At 34.0% G+C, this 23,413-nt stretch overlaps 2 protein-coding genes across 2 annotated transcripts; one reads left to right on the forward strand and one right to left on the reverse strand.

Moving 5' to 3' along the window:
- Window positions 1-459: 459 nt before the first annotated feature.
- Window positions 460-8,021, forward strand: LOC101252846 (isovaleryl-CoA dehydrogenase, mitochondrial). The gene is made up of 15 exons (XM_004251068.5): window positions 460-822; window positions 2,522-2,605; window positions 2,688-2,745; window positions 2,906-3,030; window positions 3,116-3,160; window positions 4,061-4,109; window positions 4,288-4,397; window positions 5,482-5,558; window positions 5,752-5,802; window positions 5,896-5,960; window positions 6,748-6,902; window positions 7,004-7,044; window positions 7,135-7,189; window positions 7,320-7,376; window positions 7,685-8,021. Exons 1-15 carry the CDS (start codon window positions 703-705, stop codon window positions 7,829-7,831), a joined length of 1,239 nt encoding a protein of 412 aa, XP_004251116.1. The 5' UTR covers window positions 460-702; the 3' UTR covers window positions 7,832-8,021.
- An 861-nt stretch (window positions 8,022-8,882) lies between these two features.
- ARF4 (auxin response factor 4) lies at window positions 8,883-18,042 on the reverse strand. The gene is given in 12 exon segments (NM_001246842.2): window positions 8,883-9,335; window positions 10,227-10,417; window positions 10,502-11,244; window positions 11,501-11,666; window positions 12,530-12,605; window positions 12,695-12,814; window positions 15,152-15,316; window positions 16,128-16,218; window positions 16,285-16,369; window positions 16,473-16,658; window positions 17,044-17,100; window positions 17,206-18,042. Coding segments are annotated over 12 exon segments (2,436 nt in total). The 5' UTR covers window positions 17,578-18,042; the 3' UTR covers window positions 8,883-9,151.
- Window positions 18,043-23,413: the final 5,371 nt, after the last annotated feature.

The following is a 23,413-nucleotide window of genomic DNA, read 5'->3' on the forward strand; positions in this document are numbered from 1 at the left end:
TATTTATTATAATTTTCTTATAAATAATAAATTTCGATGAATCTGATATGAATATTGTATTCACATTTTTGAATTCATATTCAATCTTATAGATGGAATATAATTGTACCACTTTATGTATTATTTAATAATGTCAGATTAGTTATAATTATATCTGAATCAAACATAATACATTCATTTTACTGAATTAAAATCTATATATTTAAAAATTATAATAAAAAATAACTATTAATCACAAATATTAAAAAAATAAAAATTCATGACCAACAAATAAATTCTACAATCGAATCGTAATTAAAAAAAATAATTTTTTTTATATATTTATTATCAGTATTCTTCCGATACGCATATAAAAAATTACACAAAAAATATAAATCATATACGACAAATTTAACCTAAAAGTCTTTAACACCAAAATTAATTTTAATTTTTTTCTTTTAACGTATCACATGCCGCACCAATTTAGTCCATCTACTCAAATATGATTATATGACTATGTCTATTTTTATACTTTTGTTTATCCACATATTAAATAAAAAAAGATAACTGAGTTGCGTATATGAATTAAATACTCTTTATTTTTCTATAAAATTAGCATTTTTCTCATTCGTTTTATCACATTTGTCCTCCATTTTCATCGTATAGAAACTTAGGATATAATTATTATTATTATTATTATAATTATTAATATTCCATAAGAAAATGCATAAATTGTTCATAGCAAGGTCTGTGAAATCTGCTTTGTTCAGAATCAGGAATCAGCAGAAGCCACAATTTGCTGCGTTTTCAACTTCGTTACTCTTCGATGATACACAGAAACAGGTTAATTTCAAAATTATTATTTTTTTCTGTTATGCGTATGAATGAACAGAGAGTGTTTTGGAATTTGAATTTTATGAGTTTAATTTTTTAATTTTAGTGAATTTTTATGTATTAATTTATGTTTTTCGTTGAAAGTACTGAGTTTAGACGAATCCGAAGAACTATTTGCATGTTAATATAGCTGCGAATCAAATTTCGATCAATTTTGCTTCAATTTCTAGGTTATCCATTGTTTTTTATACAGTCGTCAATCATCATCAACCATGATTATTTTAAATTGGGGTAAGGGTAGGTAGGGGAAATGATGAGGGGAATTGAGCCATCACTTAAGTGCCGGTAGCCGATCAATTGAGCTACTAATATTTTTTGAGTTTTTTTTTAATTATTATTATTTAAAAATAATTAGGGGTAGGGGTAGGAGGGCGTGGAAGGGGAAATGGGGGAGTGGAATCGGTGAAAGTTTTGGTATTCAACTAGCCGAGCTATTAAGATTTTTTCGATTTCTTTGTTATTTTGTAAAAGGTTTTTTTATAATTTAACTGTGTTTTATTAGCAATTAACCCAGTACAACATAGTGACATAGACAGGTTCAAGTTTCAACGCATAAGTTGATTTGCTTCTATTATGCATATCTATGAGTTCAGAATTTTTTTTTGCATGTACATACAGTTGCTACTCAAATTTCAAACAATTTTGCTTCTTTGATTGTTTTATACTTTCCATCGACCTGCTAAGTCAAAGTTTGTAATTTTTAAAAAGAATTTGTCATAATTTGAATATTTTTAGGCTAGCCATTAACCTGGTATAGTTTTCTCTTTTTAGGTTTGGTGAATATTGTTGCCTATTAATGGTTTTTAGTATTGGGTTTGGTAAATCATGTTTCTGTGATTAGTCTGTGGAAGTATTTGTTTTAGGAAATTAATGTTGAATTGGGTAGCCTTCTTGCAGATTTTAATGAAGAACCATTTACTTTTACTCTTTTTATTTTTAAAAATAATTTAATTTTGTATTTTTCTTCATATGGGGCATTCTGTAGCAATTTTGACTGAATTTCTTTCTTTGTGTTTGATCTTTGTTACTCTTGGTTTGCAACTTTGCCTAATCATATGTGATGCACTGATGCTCTAAAATCTGGATTGATTTATGAAATGGTGTTTTTTTAATGAAGTAAAATGGTGTTATTGAGTTGTTTACTTTATGTAAGCTGAGGGTTTATTGGAAACAAGCTCTCTATCTTTACGAGGTAAGGGTAAGGTCTGCGTACACTCTAACATCCCTCGACTCCACTTGTGGGATTATACTGGATATGATATAGTTGTGTTTTGAGTTATTGGATGATTCTTGAAAGCTGTCTGGAGTTTTATAATTGCTAAATTGCTGTGTTCATTCATTATCAGCAAGCTGAATTAGTGGAACATTAAATGACTCATGCAACGTCACTGTCTTTCATCCTAATCTCACAAAAAACTTCATTTCTAAAAGCTATGCTTCTGAGCCATCCCTCTCGCAGTAGGTTCCGAACCTCACCTCCTATTGATTGGAAATTTAATTTTAGCACTGATTTGTTTTCCTATTTACTTAAGCTAGTTAGGAGTATGTGTTACTTTAAGGCAATATCTTTAATTGCATGATATGTGAATGCATTCTGTTTATGAGATGCACTATGGCAGTTTTCTAACGCTCTATTTGCAAATTTCAGTTTAAAGAGAGCGTGGCGCAATTTGCTCAAGAGAATATTGCCCCCCATGCTGAAAAAATAGATAGAACGAACTATTTCCCTCAGGTATGTGTATATTTGCTTTTGTTGTCTGAAGTGTTCTATCTAACAAATATGGTTTTTTAATTCTGTTCTTCTTGTCTATCAGGATGTTAATTTGTGGAAACTTATGGGGGATTTTAATCTCCTTGGTATTACAGTGCCAGGTAAGCTTTTGAATCATAATCTCTTTATTGATTTTGATGTGATACTATAGGGCGAAGAGAGAGCAGACAAGAGAACTACTAACACTCCTCTCAAGTGCTATACTTAAGACTGACAGCCCCAAAAGTTTTACGTCTGAGATTGCTTATTTTGTCTTTGTAGAGGAGTATGGGGGACTTGGCCTTGGTTATTTGTATCACTGCATAGCCATGGAAGAGATCAGTCGAGCATCAGGGTCAGTTGGCCTATCTTATGGTGCCCACACAAACCTATGCATTAATCAGTTGGTAACTGTTTTTTCTACCCAAAATTTACATAAGTGGTCTCTCTGTGCTGAGTGACAAATAATTAACAACTACTGATATTCTATAGGTTAGAAATGGAACCCATGAGCAGAAACAAAAGTTTCTACCAAAGGTATTCTTCCACCATCACATTTTGTTTTAAGTTGTATATCCACATATCCTGCCAGCTACTATGTTTTTTGCAGTATAGGTGATCAGACATCTGTGATGTTCAGTAGACCACCTTCATATTGAATACCAAAAATCACATCATCTCTACAATTGTTGGAGTCTCATGAAAGCTCCTTTTTTATATTGTATTCTTTAAGGATATCACGATTCACCAAAATATATCTCATAAGTGCTTCAAATCTTGGTGGATCCGTTTGGAGTGAGTATTATTTTTGCCCAGGGTAGGCCATAGGTTTATGCACTCAACAACTTCACATAGTAATGGCACATGATTATTTAATGAAGGACTGGTATGTGGGCATACTAGCTTATTGATGTTTCAAATACTCGGTCCGTAATTTCCAAGTCATCAACAGCATCCACAACTTGGTTGAGTTTTCTCTAGAAACTTTCTGAACTGGTTTATATTACAAGGATCAGCTCAAATGATAAATGGTAGAAATTATGTTGCACCAAATGGATAACACCAATTAATTACAGTTATGAACTCTTTTAAGACTTTTATAACCAGCATCTTAGATGGACTTACAACTTGGAACACTGGAAATATGCTGGGCTTCGAGTTATAGATGACATTTATTCATTTGGTTGGAATACTAGGGTTATATTCCCTTTAAGAAGTTGTACTAAGAGAAAATTAGGTTTTCTTTTGCTCAAACATAGCCCAATCTTATTGCAGCTTTCACGTGGTCCTGTTTAAGCTTGTTCAAGGGTTTTATCTTTATTTGTGGAGCATTATCCTAGTATATCTTTCTGTTAATGTTAATCCCGTTTTTCAATTTAATGAAATGTCTGAATAAAATAAATAGCGGCTCACTATGTTATAATTTGATTGTTGTAGCTAATCAGTGGTGAGCATGTGGGGGCTCTAGCTATGAGTGAACCTAATGGTAACTACTGCTAAATTCAATCCTCATTTTATGTCTCTCATTATCATATTATTTTCAGATGCTAATTCTTCGTTTCCTTTTTCTTTGAGCGGTGAGGTGGTCAGGTGTTACGACTAAGCCAAGGGCTTGTGAATTTTGTGTTATAGTGTAACTGAATAGTTTTGTTTTCATGGTTCAGCTGGATCAGATGTTGTTAGCATGAAGTGCAAAGCTGACCATGTTGAGGGTGGTTATGTTCTGAATGGAAACAAAATGTGGTGCACAAATGGTCCAACGGCTCAGACGCTGGTACTTCTCTTCAATGTTTCTGTCCTTACTTTTTGACTTTACCAACCTTTCGCCTCACTTAATATTGTTTGATTGATATTACTTCCTAAGGAGTTGTCTTTTGTATTACACATATTATAGATAAAAATGGAACTGTTTTTACGTTGTTAGAAATATATAGTCTTGAGAATTTGAATTTAATTTGACATAGCCAATCTGTCAGATGAGATCTCATGCTAAGGAACATGTGAAGACAAATGTCTGTTGATGGGAAGAAGTGTCATATACTACTACACACACACTTTATACCATATGAAAATCAATGTGTTACGGACATTTGAGGAGAAAAAAACCAGTTTCAGCTCTTTTCCTGCAAAGTTGAAGGGCTGATTTCTGGATGAAGCTGATTTGTGACATGTAGTGAGGGTGGGAAAAAATATAGTTGTTTCTTAAGAATTTAAATTAAGTGAGAAAAAATAGAAATATTTATTTGTCTTCCTGAGAGTAGTAACTTTCTTTGTGCTAAATGAATCATTTGACAAGCAATCCTTTTATTCCAGTTGAATTCGATTCACTACATGGGTTTCAGTAATTGATTTGGATTACAGCCTCGCATAATCACTTATTGTCACTTGGTTGGCACATCTGCAATCGCAGCAGCAATGAATAGTGGATAATCTGTTTACAATGTTCAAGGGCCAATAACTTATTCCAACGTTACTTAAGAACTGAATAGTTGTCACCTAAGTTAATTTGATTAGCTATTGTAAAGTTACTTTCGAAATATACTAATGATTCACCTGCAGAAGTCCATATACTTTCCGCTTTTAGAAAAAGTTCTCGTCTTTCCTGTTCATCCATCCTTTCCCTACATATACAGGTGTATGGTGTTTGTTTGTGCAATCCTCTTACAGTTCAATTTCCCTGATTAGATGAAAATGAGGTCTTTTTTGTTCAAACTTGGCTTTAGAAATAGCCATTTGACATTTTCTCCCATCCTTCTAACTAAGTGCAATCATTGTGTATTTGGCCTTTGTATTTCTGATCTTATTCTGAAAGGGAATACAATTGTAAGGTTCATTTATGAAAATCTATTTCTGGACAGGTTGTTTATGCAAAAACGGATGTCACAGCCGGTTCAAAAGGAATCACAGCATTCATTATCGAGAAGGAAATGACAGGGTATGCACCCTGTACTGATACTACTTGAAAGAAATGAAAACTGAGAAGAGAAGACTTAAAGTTTCTCGTTTTATTTTTTCGTAACTACATGATTGCACGACACAAATAGTAAAGTATGATAAATTATAACAAAAACACTAGAATCTCCAGGGAGCTTGAGAAATGCTTATTCTTCTTATTGCTGAATATGCAGATTCTCTACTGCCCAGAAATTAGACAAACTTGGGATGCGAGGAAGTGACACGTATGTACATCTTGCCCAAGTGCTGCTCTGTTTGGATTCACATTTTTGTTACTATGTTGAAGGTGGCCTAATAAGTTTACTCTTTAACTGTAGATGTGAGCTTGTGTTTGAGAACTGTTTTGTTCCTGAAGAAAATGTTCTGGGGCAAGTAGGAAAAGGTATGAGTTCTGAGTTAACTTCTATGTTGGCCCAAATATCTTGCCTTATTCCGTTAGGTAAGCTTAAGTCTTTCAGAAGGTAATGGGGTGCGGCAACGTTAGGTAAGCTTAAGTCTGCCAAATATTTTGCCTTGTTCCGTTAGGTAAGCTTAAGTCTCTCAGAATTTCCCTCGGTAATGGGGTGTGGCAATGTTAGGTAAGCTTAGGTCTCCCAAATATCTTGCGTCATTCTGACTCAGTGTTACACCAGACCAGTATAAGGACAGCCAGCATTAGTGAGCTTTAATCCAAACTAGCTAGTAATATGTGTGGATTTTTTAAATTTTTGCATCTACTTGTTTTATTTCAATTTGTAGGAGTTCTTTCTATTTTCAAATTTCTTAAAATGTTTAAAACCATTTAATTTTTTAAAAAAAATTGTTTTCTTATAATTCAATTCAATCAAATTATCCAAATTTTAAACTCTGACGTGATATTTTGTCTTATCAAACCAACTTTTCTTCTATTACTTAACCAATTTCCTCCATTATTAATACAATGCCCAAGTCATAATGAATATCTTAAACTCTTTGCCTAGTCAAATACCATCATAGCAATTAAAAGGAGAGTATTCGTTTTCTACGTTAACTCTGCACAGATTGTAGCCTTTTGTGATGAAAGTTATTTTTGGTTCCTAGTCTCTTTCATGATCTCACACATGAGTTATATGAGGAGTGAAGTTCTAGTAGAAGCTAAGTGGACATCATTGGTACCATCTCTCTCAGAAAAAGCTTTTCTACTGCTTCAGGTGTTTATGTCCTGATGTCGGGGCTTGATCTGGAAAGACTTGTTTTGGCATCTGGTCCTGTTGGAATTATGCAAGCTTGTCTTGATGTTGTTCTCCCCTATGTTAAACAACGCGAACAATTTGGTCGACCGATTGGAGAATTTCAATTTGTGCAGGTTATAACTACTGCCTTCTGCTATAATTAAACTTTCCATGGTTCCTGATATTTGTTGGTATAAATTCTTAATATATGTTGCTTATTGACCTGAAAATATAGGGAAAAGTTGCTGACATGTATACATCTATGCAATCTTCAAGGTCTGGTGTTCTTTATTGTCACACTTCTTGTCCATATTTTTTTTCCCCTAAATCTGATCAATACATGTGCTTGTTCTCTTTCATGAACAGATCTTATCTCTATTCTGTCGCAAGGGAATGTGACAGCGGGACGATTAATACCAAGGTCCTTGCACTAGAAATTTGTGTTTGTTTTCTTCTTTTTTTAGTTTCTCAAACTTTATCGAAGCTAAAATTTAACCAAACGAACATTTTTCCCCTTTGAACTTAACATGCTTTCAATTTTGTTTGTTTAGGATTGTGCTGGTGTTATACTCTCTGCTGCTGAAAGAGCAACCCAAGTTGCTCTTCAGGTGAGAAACTTTATTCTTTCTGTACCTCTGTGATAATTATATCTTCTACCCATAGGCTGTCAACTCATGTGTCACCCTTAGTTTGGAACTTCTGTTATCTCTTACTGGTTCAATAATATACTGAAAAGGACCGCCATTTCTGACGAGTGGATTCTTCAAAAATCTCTCTCGTCTTGGCTTATTCCAGTAATACCATGGATTTAAAGGCACACAAATCTCTCGGTCCTGCCTCCATCGTTCACCGAGTTCCAAAAAATGTCCTGTCCCAGAAAGATGATATGCTTATGAGATTGTTGCGTGTGTTGCAGGCTATTCAGTGCCTTGGAGGCAATGGCTACGTGAATGAGTACCCGACTGGACGTTTTCTCCGAGATGCCAAACTATATGAGATTGGTGCAGGCACAAGTGAGATCAGAAGAATGATAATAGGCCGTGAACTCTTTAAAGAACAATGACATTGACATTGATAGTTTATCGAGTTCCTTGAGAAATTAGTACAAATTGTTACACACACACACTCTTTTCTTTTCATTTGGAATTAAAGAAAGAAAAAAGTTCATTCCTTTTATTTTTGTGTATGAATAATGTATTTATCCTAGGTACTCCTATCAAATGAAAAGAATGTGTTGTGAGTGTTGTTAAAAACCAGCTTGCAGTCTGAGAAATGTGGATACATATTCAAAATAGCACAAAACATCCTGTGTTCATGCAGGGTTCGAGAAAAGGCTATCTTATTTTAAGGGTGTGTAATGTAGACAATTTACGCTGATACTAGAAAAACACTTTTGGGGGGACAATAAAGAATTTTGTTTTCCTTTTTTCTTTTTTAAATGAGATTTATATATAGCCTATGAAAATTGGTTTTAGTGCTTTTATATCATTTTGGTGATCCACATCCACTTCATTAAAATATTGAAATAGTAAGCCCACATAGACATAGGATAGTATTATAGTACTTGTGACCTATTGCCACTACCAATGCAATCTAGGTAGTAGACCTTAGATGGCACTAAGTCACTAAAAACCAACTCCCCTTCCCCACAAATTTGTAATTAGAAAAACACTCTTTTCACAAAGTAGTGTTGTCTAGCCCAGATTTTCAATCCATAATACTCCTACTAAATAAAATATTTGACAAAATGGAATAATATAACCTTCTAAGATTAAGTAGGTAATATTTTTATTTACCAAACACAAGTACACAACTTGGTTTTGGTAGGTGGGCTCCACTTTTTCTTTTTTGGTGCGTTTGTGTCCAATCCGTTACATAGTTGTCTTAATTACATCGATCTTCAATTATATCCACCCAAGTATTCTTGGACTTGCCCTCTAAGTCGAGCTCAACATCTTTCTATCATGTACTTAGTTGTCTCAATATTACATTGATCTTAAACTATCATCACCAAGTATTCTTGCCCTCAACCTTTTGGTCAAGCACCACCTCGTGCGCGCTAGGTTCAAGCAACTGCATACCACTTTGGGGTGGGGGTTAGAAAGAAAGGGGTATTCATACAATGTTCAATATTATACATAGTGAAACATAATTAGAATTCAGAGTTATAATGACATATGAGTCACCACATAGTTTTCATCATACAAGCTCCCATTGTAGTTGATTACAGACTTCCAACATTTAACATAACATGTTAAGTGACAATAATTTATTAAACATAACAAGAACATGTAGTAGGTAGAGTACTATTATCATCACATATATCACTTAACATAGCATAAAAAAAGCATGAACATTCATAGGTACTCCATTCAAACTTTATTCAAATCCTGATTACAGTTGGAGATGAATCAGGCTGGCCAACTGAAGAAGACTTTGAGACATCCATGATTGCTGGTGCCTCCTCCAAACAACTTTGAGTGTCATCGCTGATCCCCTCAATAGTCATTTTCTCCACTTCTTCTTGAGTGTATATATGGATCTTGGATACTACCTCACAGAACTCACTGCGAAAAGTCATTTAGAAGGTACACAAGTTACTGATAAGCAAATCAATCTATTAAGGGAAATTATACTTTTTCGAACAACATATCCAACAAGTGTAATCCCACAAGTGAGGTCTGGGGAGGACAGTGTGTACAGACCCTTACTTTTTCCCTGAACCAAGATTTTGCTGCTCGGCAGAAGTTGCAAAATAACAAGTTCTAATTTAAGGTGTGTGGTATGAAGGAAAATGTTTTTTCCAGAAAATGCTTTCTTGAAAAAAAGTGTTTATTATTTATTTTCTTGTGTGTGATAAGTAGCTTTGTGTATAAATTCAAGGGAAACATTATGTGTGGTGGGAGTGGCGAGAATGGCGAGAATGGGGTGTGGGTGTGTTGGGAGGGTGGAATGGAGAAAATCAGTATGGTATGCTATTTTAGGAACTTGTTTTCCCTACTTCGACTAAGGAAGTCATTTTCCTCATATTTAAAGGACTTATTTACTTGAAGAAAATGTTCTCCAAATTTTTTGATCAATCAAAGACGGGAAAATTGAAGAACATTTTCTCAGAAGCATTTTTCCTCCATAATAAACACACATTGGAGGGTAAAGTGTATGCGGACCTTACCCCTACCTTGGAGGTAGAGAGGCTGTTTCCGATTGACCCTCAGCTCAAGGAAAGAAATTTATCTTAACCTGGGAGAAGAAAAGTAAAAGAATACTTAGATTTCAAGTGGAGGTTAGCTAATATCCAAAACTCCGATTTCTAGTGGAAGTCAGCTAATTGGAAGAGAAATTTGTGTGGTTCTAGTGATTCATATGCATTAATAAACCAAGAAGTAATATTTTTTGAATGTAGTATCAAACAATTGAGACAGTGATGAGAAACGGAGATGCATGAGAAAGAGACTTACTGCCATGGATCATCTCCGACAACCATCATGTCATTCTCACTGTCAGTGTACAAGATTCGCCACCCCTTGTTGGGATCTCTTAAGAGGTCTTCCATGTTGAAAAGCCTCTCCAACTCAACCAGCAAGTCGTCATAGCCATTCAATCTCGAGAGATCAATGGCTCGTCCAACCAAGCTGCCTTGTTTGTGAACCTTCACGCCATTTATTCAATATTAGCAATAGAGTCCAAAGAAAAAACAGTTCCAATTCGCTATGTGCAACTTATGGAAACTTACCTTAGTACAGCTCCTCTTACCAGAACTCTGCGAGCTAGGAGTAGATGGTTCTTTCGTCAAGGAAAAGCCAAACAGTTTACATGGAGCCTGTGCATTGAAGGAGTCGTCATTTTCATTCTTGAAATGGTTCTCTGGAATGGACACTTTAGACATCTCCGGTGGCCTCTGCTCATTTACAAACTTTGGCATTCCAACTTCTTCCCTCCTAACCACATTTTGGATTGAATTCTGGTTCAAGGTAGGATTTTCTCTTTGGAAATTAGTACTGTAGGAGGGAACCACGGGATCTTGTCCAGCTCTATACATCGCATTGTAAGGTAAAAACACATTCCTCGCCCCTTCAGAAGCGAGAGGATAGAAATTGGCTCTCGGCCTCTGATATGTGCCGAAAACATTGCAACCAAATTCAGGTTTTCCCCAAGCACCAAAATTAACATCACCTTTTCCAGTAAGGGATCTCAACGAGCAAATTTCTTGACCTTGCAAGACCTTTGGAAACCTATTGGATTCCAGAAAGCCTGTGTAGGTTGTTGGAGGCTGAGTTTTCACAAAGTCACCAACAATAATGTTCTCTACACCATTTGGCATGAGATTGTGACGAGCTACTCTTTGCAGCTCGAAATCCAGTGGGCGGACTGGTTTATCACAACCATAGGGAGGTGATATCAGACCTAAATTTTCTTGACCTTGCAAGACCTTGGAGGATCTTATTGACTCCTCAAAGTCTAAAAGAGCACTCCCTCCTGATAAAATAACAAAATCGGAATAAAAATGAACTTCAGTGGAATCACAACTTAATGAAAACACCAGCAACAACATACTCAGTGTAATCCCACACAGTGGGATCTGGGAGGGTAGTGTATACGTGTACGCAGACCTTCGTAGAGAGGCCTGTCTCCAACAGACCGTCGATTCAAGGATAAAAAAAGTCCAAACGCAGTACCCATACGACATAATGACAACATAATACAAAAGGATTTAGAAAAGTTAGATCAGTACCAGCAAAATGGCTGTCCAGTACTGATGGTGCCTGCTGACTAGTCCGCAGTTTCTTCAGTCTTGGTGAGGACTGAATGCTCAGTGGTGGTAAGGAAACTGAAGAATCAATTTCCCAAGGAGAAACCCGTTCCTGATGATTACTCATTATATCTTCATCCCATCTGACCTATTAAAGTTGATGACATAGGCACATATATCAAAAAGTTTATAAGTTGCTTAATAGGCCTTATACTTATTGTAACAGTTTTGTTTGGGAAGATAACTCAAAATATACAATAGGTGAATGTATTTAATTGTATTGCCGATAGCAAACTCTATTAGCCTTGACACGAAAAAATCAAGCAAGCAACTTATAACTAGCAAACTTTATCAGTCTTGACATGAAAAAGAAATCAATAAAGCATCTTACAACACCAGACCATTTAACAATTTCTCATCATATTTCAGTGAGAATAGTTTGATAATTCATGGCATGACCAATTTTTATGACCTGATCAAACAAACCAAAAAATATACGGTCCTTCCAGTGTTCCTAGAGGTATTCAACAAGCAGATTTACATGTTACAAGATCTCTAAGTAGAGCTGATCTAACTCACAAGGTAACACCGGCAGAAAATTCAAGAACATATATGCCTCTGTGAATAACAAGGGAGCAAAAAAATCGCCCTGAGATAAATAGAAGAACAAGTTCCAACCTATTCAAAAAAACATGAAGTGATAGGTGGAGCAATACCAACTACTCCCGTCGTTTTAATTTGCTTGTCTTACTTTCCTATTTAGTTTGTTTAAAAAAAGAATGCCTCTTTCCTTTTATGGGAACTCTTCAGTTACAACTCTCCACATGATATGTTTATGACCACAAGACTAAAAGGCATTTTGATACATTCTACATATCTTTAGTTTAAGACCTCAAGATTCAAAAGTCTACTGTATTCTTTTAAACTTCGTACCAAGTCAAAACCAGACACAAATTGAAACGGAAGGAGTACTTAAAAAACAACAAAATGATAACTATATGTCAGGCATACCATCAAGCATCTCCATTTAGAGTTGGGCCATCTAAAGGGATCCATATCGCTTATCCCAGTCACTACACCGCTGTACCTGCATGCAGTGATGGAATGTTTTTATTACAACAGAAACCAATGAAAGGAAGAAGAGCATATAATGGTATTTAGTAAGGATACAATTACCTTCTTTCAGGTGAATCATCCAAATCAAATTTCATTTTAAATCTTGTCCCAACAGGAATCCGAGAGTTGATGGCTTTCACGTACTTTTGGTAAGGTACAACGAAATCAGCATGACTTGCCCTACATTATAAGAAAAAACTTTTAACTCAAAATGATCTACGTAGCAATAAAAGAACAACAATAATATCTTGACAATTCGTGACACAAACTTCTGAAAGCTGCAGCAGTGACTAAAGAATAAACTTCACATGTTTTAAGATTCGGACTTGACTACAGTCTACAAGATTGCACATAATATGAGACTTTTTCGTCCACCAGAATATTTTACGAAAATCATAGTTCTTTGTTATTCCTTATTCCTTGGGAAATAAACGGTTTCATAATCAGGACAAGACTTCTGCTTGAAACACATGAATTGAAAGAAGCAGCAGAAATAATAATTTTTCTCATCCTCTCGACTGAATCAACCCTTCCATATTGTCAATGGTTTTACCAATAGGTAATATTTTTTTAAGTCTGAATTTTCACACGTTGAATCAGGAGCATTAATATCTTTATACCAGTGAATCAAATTTCTTACATATCTAACAGAGATGCAAACTTCCTCGCCAACTTTATACACCATGGGTTCTTCCAAAAGAAATTTAGCTTCTGGGATGTAAAACTGGTTTCATAACATTGAAATAATTCACTTCGATGATATATTTAACTGTTAACATTTTCTTATTCAACTCAAACATGAAGAAAATCTGAATGAACAACATTGCATCGAATATGAACATCACTAAAAAGAGACAGCTGCTTCATTTCATAAATATGAAAAGGCAAAGTACTTCCCCTTTCCAGGTAAGTGCAGTTATATATATGATAGCACAGAGTGAAAGATTTGGGTCAACCTCAAAATCATCCTTTTGATGTTTTAGATGCTGACAATGAAATATGAACTAGCCGAAGTAGAGATTACCAGTAGACAAGTTGCTTTCCTAGCATTGACCTACTAGGAAATCTACTTGATATGAGCCACTACAGCATGCATTGCACTACATTTGCATAAAAAGACATGCATCTGAACCACTCAGTCTAAACGAATGAGTCTAAGTTGTCTCTCAACTGAAAAATTTTCATGAGATACCTGAAGTTCAGAATCAGAGGACTATTAGTTGGAAGATAATTGATGGTTTGGCAAACAGAAAGATCACTGCCTATAGAATGGATCAAATACCTGGGTACTAGTATAAGTTATGATACAAAAATAGACCTTAGGTCTAATTCAACCCCAAAAACTAGCTCATAAGGTGAGAATTCTCCAAGACCATATTAAGAGACTCCATACCTCTTTTTCTTTGAACATCTAGACTCCATACCTATTATAAAAAGGAAAAGAGGTTTTTCAACCCTAAATGACTGATGTGGGAACTCAACAGTCAACACCCCTGGCATGCCGAAAAAAATGGATTTTGGGTCTAACATAACTCCAAAAGCTAGCTCATGAGGTGAGGATTGTCCAAGACAATATAAACAGATCTTCTCATCCCTAAATGACCAATGTGGGGAGCTCAACGAGTTACTACCCTCAATTATGTTTTGTTCTGCAGCTGATGCCACATAAATAAACAGAAAGCCACTAGTTGTGCCTCAATCTAGGAACAAACTAACAAATATAATAAAGATGGATCGCAATAAAGCCAAATATATTGCCACACTGCTATGAAACCATATCAGTTCATTTTGGAGCTCCCCAATTGTAATCTTCCAAATCTTACTTCATAATTCAGTGCATCATTACTATAACAACACAATATTTGTTAGCAATGATGGCAATCAGTGATGTTTCAGTGCTATCTCACTAAACCAATACAATCATTCTATCTACGACCTTTCAAGTAATTACAAACATTTAAACTGCAACATGATTACAAGTAGTACCACCCATAATCAACTTAGTTTGGATTTTTCAAAAGCATATTTATGTCAAATAAGTGAGTATAATATTATCACTGGATATCAAACTTCACACCATCAATACTAGCTTAGTTCCCAAGTTTGACAGTAAACAGTACAACTTTACTCCTCCAGAACTGTTTCCTTAAAGCAAAGCAAATCTTCTAATACAACTGATCTGCACGAAGAAGGCCTACACACCTACACCATTTGTATTTGTTAAGATATTAATTGGACACTAAAACGGTGGTATCCAAAACAAAGACAATTCATTTCAATCTCTGCAAATGACTGGTTGGATGGAAATAAGCAATCTTTGTTTATATGTATTTGGTTATTATGCCTTCATGACTTAAATGCAATTAAAATATAAGCTATGTGAATATCAAATCTCATTAACGTCGCACAGCCTAAAATAGTAAAAGATGTATGGATGAGGGATATTGCCACGGATTTTACCATATAAATAGGCCAACAACTAAATAGAGAACTATACACAGAGATATAGTGAGATACCTTGGGCTATAGAAAACATGGAAAGTGCTCTTTGCTGATAGGGCTGTAGCAACTGACGAAAGAACATCCGGTCCAGAATATTGACTTTTGATTATCGATTCAGGAAGCCCATTTCTAGGTCTTGCAGCTCTTCTTATTCCCAGTCTGAGATTTCCACCTTCTCCCCTGCAAGGATCATCTGACTGCTTGAATAAAATTTAAATACCTATTGTGACTAAACAAGCTTCAAAAGTTGAACAGAGGATCATTAAGATCTTGGCATTGGCATCCTAACGAGTCACCATGACATATTGAAAACCTAGATATTAGACCTAATGATTTTCCAGCTTCCAAGTACAATGACTTGATATTTTCATATCGGTCACTTTCCACCCTCATTCCCTTTCCCAGCTCACCGTCAAAGCTGCTTTAGTACCTAAAAAGATGAACCATTTGGAGTATACCATTGAGCTGATATTGTGGGGTTTGTTAAGAGGTGTGAATGAGAAAATGAATAGGTGATTTCCTAAAAAAAGACACCAGGGGAAATGATGTGATTTGAATAGCACCTTTACATTGGATAGGTTGTAACTTTTCCGTACGGCACAATAACACTTGTTCAAACTACCCTTTGTTGACTATAATTCATGTGCGCTTCCTAGGATTTTTACTTACCAAAAATATGAATTACTCTACTTCTTTCTGCAATATTTCATGCACTTGCAAAGTAAGTTGTAAGTGTGATCTGGCTACTCTTAGGGTTCGAAGTACCCTAGGGTTCGAAGTACCACTACACCAGTGTGGTTTATCCATTTTATCATGGGAGAAAATAATCTTATTCCTCGGGTACTAAATTGGATTTAAGTTTCTTAAACACACGTTGTGGATTCAGCGGACTCGAATATAATTTTGTTTCATCTCCATTTATGGTTCTACTTCATTTAAAGTTATACAAAATTTTATTTTCAAATACAGCAAAGTTAACAGGTATGTATACCTCAAGAAGAGAACTGCATCCCCTGAGACAAGATTCTTTTGGCTGACAAAGATACTCCATCCAGTAGTGAGCAAATGTCGCCTTGGCTGGCCTGAAAGAAAAGCATCAAACATTAATATTTCGGACCAAACAAGTATCTAACTATTTAACTCAATACCTCTATAAATGTGACGAAATTTCCACTCTACTCCGTGCAGATCCTTAGCAATTAGCTCCTGTGAGGGTCTTTGCTCTTTGTAATCCTACATTTAATAATGTAGCACCAAGATAGAAGTAAATTAACCAGACAATTACAAGAAATCAACTAAAGATCTCTTTAGCAAAAGCCTGGAATGGAGGTCACACCAGAGGGGGGAAGCAGTCTTCAGCTGCTCGACGGGGAACTGAAAAGCCACCATGGGTGGTGGTATCCGAAGCAGTCAGCGTTTTACAGAACATGTGAGAAGCTGATTTCCCTGGATTGACTCCATTCCCTTCCTCATCCGTCCCCGAATCTTCATGTTCTTTCCCCTCTAAGCTTATAGCCATTGACTGGAAAACACCATGAAAGCAGGGAAAACTCAGTCTAAGCTCAATGTAAGATATTACACTAAAAAACAAAAGACCAATTCAAGTAGAAAAACTGAAAAGATCCCTTTACAGTGAAACCATGTAAATAAATGAACAAAAACAGCAGCTTAACACATTAAAGTTAACACCTTTACTCAGAATTTGAACATAAAACATCAAAAGATCAAAATTGAACATGACACAGCAGAGACAACAACACTAGGTAATTTTTTCTATTTTGTCCAAGACTAGGTGGATAGAGTTACTAGGTCCATGTAGCTGTTGTGGGAGGTGACAGGTATACATGTAATTAGTCAAGAAAATTTAAAAAATCAAGATTGAACATGTAAGCAATAACTGGTCTTACCTCTGGAAGAGGAAGAAGAGTGAGCTGTGTATACACCTCATCATTTTCCTTATTTGCCTGTTATTTGACATCATATAAAAATCAAGGGCAGAAAATATTACAAAAAGAGAAGCAAAGCTAAAACCTTTAAACCAAAAAGGGGCAAAAAATTAAGTCCCTTACAAGCAATTGGACATCTTCCACTCTACAGAAGATCTGAGGCTGAAGACCAAAAGTTGGTAAATCAATCTTGACAGGTGAAAATGGAAAAGCAGAAACAGCTTCTTCCATATGACCTTGAGGGAAATAAACCACTACATTTCCTTTCTTGGGTAAACTAGTAAGAGGACCAGCACAAGCATGCCAAAGCTCTTTATAAATTGAGGTAAGAGCAAGTGAAGAAGATGAAGATACATTTGAAGAACAAGAAGAAGTAGTGGAAGTGTACAAAGAGCAATTAACACAACCCCCACCACCCCCTTTATCACATTCTTCATTACAACATACATTCTTCTCCACTTCACTCACTAATGCATGATTCAGATCAATTTCCATATGAAAAAAAAAAACACCCCCAAACAAAAAAAAAATTGGTTCTTTTTTGTATGTTTTTTGTTTTGGGTTTTTCTTGTTTTCTCAGTTTAGCATTACACAGACCACAACAACAGGACACAAAAAAGCAAATTCAAGAAAAGTTGAGTAAGAGGGTAATCAAGTGTTTGCCACAAAGCTGAATAGAAAATTAGGAAAAAAATTAAGTCAAAATCATACTCAAGAAATGCTAATATTTAGAAAAAGGGGTTGTCTTTAAAGCAAGAACAGGAAAAGAAACTCAACAGAAAAGAACAAGAAAGTCATGTTTTTGGAAGGAAATAAGATAAAAAGAAAGAAAAGGGGTTAAAGGGGTATCAAATAATAACAAGAAATTCAAAGTATGATTCCATTTCCACTCCCATTTTGGAGTTGAAAGAAGAGGGAACAGAAGAAGCAGAAGACATAGACAATTGCTTAAGGTAACACAGAAGCAAAAGTTGGAAAAAGCCAATGTGGTTAGTGCCCTTTTGGACTCAAAAACTGTTTTTTTTTTCTTTAATTTGTTTTGAAAGATAGACCCAACACTGTGTTGAGTGGAGGGGACAGGTTAAAGACAGTACAGAACCCACACATCTTCATCAACCATCTCTCTCTCTCTCTCTTTTTTCTCTTTTTTTTCTTTTTTGCTTTGCTTTGTATTGCCTTTTTCTCTTTGTTTTTTTCCTTTTTAAAAATATATGTGGAGCATAATCATAGTATTGATTCTCTTCTTCTCCTTTTTTTTTTTCTTTCTACTTAATTTTTATTTTTTGTTTAAGTTTGATTGATTATGAATGAGTAGGGTTCATGTTAACCGTTCAAACACCAGTCGTCAGTGTTGATATTGACCCTGTTGTTGAAATATTCGATGGTGAGGATGAGCTTATGGCATCCTGAATCAATCTTTCTCTTTCTGTTTAGCTTTGACTAGTCTTTTACTTTTGAGATAAATTTGGACGTCTACTCATTTTAGTAGCTATGTATATATGTTTATCACGTTTTAGGATTGGATATCGTATTTTTTACTTTATATATTTGTCCCTGTTTTTATCTTTCTTTGCGTGCTTTAATTTTTTCCTTTTTTTTGCTTGTGATTTGTTGTATAACTCAGTATATTGGTTATTTGTCGTTCTGGATTATGAATTGACTAGCCTACTGTGGGTTATGGTAGATATCATCATGACTCGAGATATTAAATCATGACAAGTTGGTGTCACGATACTTCTTATTTAGCAGGATTTGTGATTAACAATATAATGTTTCATATTGAGAATCAGTTACAATGATCATCATTCTTTATTCAAATTTGAGATTGTCAAAATGAGCGAGCTCATAAAAATATGGGTGAAGCTAGGTATCGGGATTATTCAAAACCCGTTTAGTCTTCCTTTTCTATTAGAGTTTGGAATTATCAACGCGTGTGAAGTTATGAAATTGAGGCATAATTGTTAGAGGGAATTTAAAATTGGAAAAATAACAGATATTCACTTTTAAGTTCTCTTATTACCATTATCTCCTATTAGTTTTATAAATTTTCAAAATTTCTTATTTTCACGCATCATATTAATGTATCAGTGCATCAAATTAATGTATCTCACGCATCAGATTTGTATATCATGTATAAAATGTATATTAGATTAGTGTATCATGTATAAAATATAATGTATCTTACTTAACGATTAATGTATCTCGCCATTAAATTAATGTATCAGCGCTTATATTATTGTATTAGTTTGAGAGATTTCTTTAATTATAAACTTATAAGAGACAAATGGTAAATTTACCTTAAAAGTATATGATTTCTGTCCCTGTCCTTTAAAAATTTAAGCTTTGTGAATTCAACTTTTAAGATTTCAATACTAAACACATTGTAGATTTACTTTTATGAATTTATAACTACTTTTTGTTACAATGAATTAAAAAGGTCAAACGTAAATTTACGATATACCTTAAAAATATTAAATTCAAATGAATTCTATATTAATACTTTGATTTTGTCGCTGACTACAGTAAGTTGTAGTAGTTAAATTCGAAGGAAATTTTAGTATAATGATAAAAAAGAAAATGTCGATACATGACTATTAAAGTTACACCTTTAAGCCACAGAAATATGAATATTTTTTAAATTCAGATATAGCAAAAGTTTAATGCAACAATCTATTTTTAATTATTAAATTTAGAAAAAAGGGAAAAAGGATATGATAATTTTTTTTATCATGATAGCTCATATATATAATATTGTTATATAAATGATTTACGTAAAGAAAAAAACAATAATTTTAATATAATTTTTTAATAATTTGCTTTCAAAAAATATAATTCATATAGTTTTGGTTTTGGGAGGGAGGTATATTTAATCATCCTTACTCAAATTTATTTATGTTTCACCATTTTACAAATAAAATTTATATAGATATCCAAAAAAAATTACAAATATAAAAATTATATTACAATATAACCAAAAAAAATAGTTTTGATAAAGAAAAATATAACTTAAACTTTGCTAGAAGAATCATATATATTTTTATATATTATTTTATAAAATATATATATTTTAAAAAAATTCAATTCTATTAGATAATGACTGTATGCTAGCCTTTTTTTAATGATAAAAATATATATGAATTATTTTAATAATATGTGATATTTTTATAACGAAAAATATATCGACTCTAAATAACAAAGTCCGCTCAGTGTAATATGAGGGCCCCCATACCCATCCCACCAAGACAAAAGGGGAGTTTCTCATTGAATGCAAACAAATGCAGCTTTTTAACTTCCAAAAAAAAAACACAAAATGAAAAAATAAAAATAAAAAACATTTATAGGGTGTTCCATTAGCAAGTAGCAATACCCCTTTTTGGTCACTGAATTTAATTATGCTTCTTGCCTTACCAATCTTTTCTTGGTGGGTGGAATTTATAAAGATACCCCCAATAATTATTTATCTTTTTTAATAAATAAATAAATAAATAAATTAGTACCTATATTTTGTATATTATTACTCCTTCGGTCTTCGTCTCAAATTATCTGTTGTATTTTTTAGAATAGGGAAAAACACACAAGTACCTCCTCAACCTATGTTCGAAATCTCAGAGACACACTTATACTACACTAAGGTCCTATTACCTCCTAAACAGCGTTGGACCCATAAGATAATGTCACTTAGGCCGAAAAGAGATAGAAAATTATGAATAAAATAAGTTCAGGGAATAATAGGACCTTAGTATAGTATAAGTGTGTTTCTGATATTTCGGACATAGGTTGAGGGGGTACTTGTGCATTATCCCTTTAAAATAAATACAAACAAGTATCCATTTTTTACACATTACTCTTTTACCGTCTCAAACTATCTATCATAATTTAAACATAATTATTTTTAACTTTTATGGTAATATTAAATTTTTTTCTCATTTTATATTTGAAAGTAATTATTTTTGAAAACTATAAATATTTTGATAGCGTAAATATTTTTTTTTTTAAATTATAGTTTTTTTAAGAATAAATGAGGATAAAATAACAAAAGAGAGATCTAATTAATATTTTTGTAAGAGCGGTATAAAAAAGTAGGACAAATAATTTGAGATAGGAGAAAAAAATATTTATTATTTAACTTATGAGCAATATTTTTTTTTCTCTAACTTTTTCTCTTTAAAATAATTCATGTGCTAAAAAGTTTTTTGTCTTTCTGAGTTTAATACACTAATAAATGCAACAAACTAATTTCAAAGATGCCCTTAAGCATGCAGATCTTTTACCAAGTATAAAATACTTTATTAACTTAGATTTAATATTAAAAAATTACATTTCTTTCTTCTTATTAATTCGTTTTTGGAAAAAGAAAAAGTGACGTTTTACATTTTTAATCTAAAGATATTTTATAGTGTAGAAGATTACTTGATATTATATATAAAAGATTTTTATCCTATATTGTGTGAATTTAATTTAAATTTTGTTTTGAAAACTAATTTTGGCTTATTATATATATATGAACATATTTATTCAAGTAGTTAATTAAGTCCAATGACATTAAAATTCTCCAAAAAATAAATATTCGATTCGATCTGATTAATATAAAAGTATTCATACTCTGATTTATTTTAATTTTATCAAATCAATATTAAAGTTTTCACACTTTGATTATGACATTATCATATTTTGATTTGATATTTGATATATATACTTTATAATAATTGATATTCGATATTTAACTCAAAATTTTAAAACACCAAATAATATACTGAAATACTTATAACATTTACGACTGTCACGACCCAAATCCGGGCCGCGACTGGCACCCACACTTACCCTCCTATGTGAGCGAACCAACCAATCTAAACCTTAACATTTCAATGTAATATCATCATAAAATAATGCGGAAGACTTAAACTCATTAATAAAAACCAATTCAATAACTATTATTATCCCCAAAATCTGGAAGTCATCACCACAAGAACATCTATGATCAAATTACTAAACTAAGAGTATTCTAAGAAGCTGAAAATACATAAAAGCTAGTCCATGCCGGAACTTCAAGGCATCAAGACATGAAGAGGAAGATCCAGTCCAAGCTAGAAGCATTAGCTCACCCTGAAGATCCGGTGTGACGAAGACTGGCTAGAATTACTGCTGAGTTGAAGACGACGGCACGTTTGCTGCACTCCACAAATAACAAAGAAGAAAACATAAAAGTAGGGGGTCAGTACAAACACGGGTACTAAGTAGATATCATCGGCCAACTCAAAATAGAAAACAGTATATATTAAGCAATATCATAAAATCAACTAATATCCTTAGCATGCAGCATTTACAGTTACCATAACCCTTGGTTACAACACCAAGCACATCAATGAGGACTCACGCCTCCTCATCATACTCATTTGGGAATTCGGTTCATTAAATTGAATATATTAACATCTTTCAAGATTCATTATCTTTATTCCCCTCGTGTCGGTACGTGACACTCCGCTCCTCAATATGCTATCCTGGTGTCGGAACGTGACACTCCGATCCTCATTCTATCCTGGTGTTGGAACGTGACACCCAATCCATATTCTATCCTGGTGTCGGAACGTGACACCCGATCCATATTCTATCCTGGTGTCAGAACGTGACACCCGATCCATATTCTATCCTGGTACCGGAACGTGCCACCCGATCCATATACTATCCTGGTGTCGGAACGTGACACTCCGATCCTCATATACTATCCTGGTACCGGAACGTGGCACCCGATCCATATTCTATCCTGGTGTCGGAACGTGACACTCCGATCCTCATATACTATCCTGGTACCGGAACGTGGCACCCGATCCCCTAATCTCACTACTTTCGTTCATCAAGCCTTCTTTTATACCAAGGCATCATCATTAACAAAGTAGATTAGAGTTATCTTTCAAGATTTAGGATTCAATAGTTTCATCATGCTTATTTTATCACAATCATATAATCACATTCATGCAAGCATACAATTAAGCATATAGAAGGGTTTACAATACTACCCATACATATCATTCGCTATTAAGAGTTTACTACGAATAGCATAAAAACCATAACCTACCTCCACCGAAGATTCGTGATCAAGCAAGCAATTTCCCAAGCTTTGTTTCTCTCTTCCTCGTTCGATTCTCCCTCTCTCTCTTGTTCTTTCTATTTTCTTATTCAAACCCTCTTTCTTTTACCCTAATTAGTATATAATTAAGAATAAAAGATGGCAATAATAACCCACTAATTAACTTAAGGTTACCTCTTTTATTCCCAAAGAAATTGAGTTATTAATATAAACCCACGAAATATATAATTATAGCAAGAATAGTCC

The sequence above is a fragment of the Solanum lycopersicum genome, chromosome 11, assembly GCF_036512215.1.
Source record: "Solanum lycopersicum chromosome 11, SLM_r2.1".
Lineage (NCBI taxonomy): Eukaryota > Viridiplantae > Streptophyta > Magnoliopsida > Solanales > Solanaceae > Solanum > Solanum lycopersicum.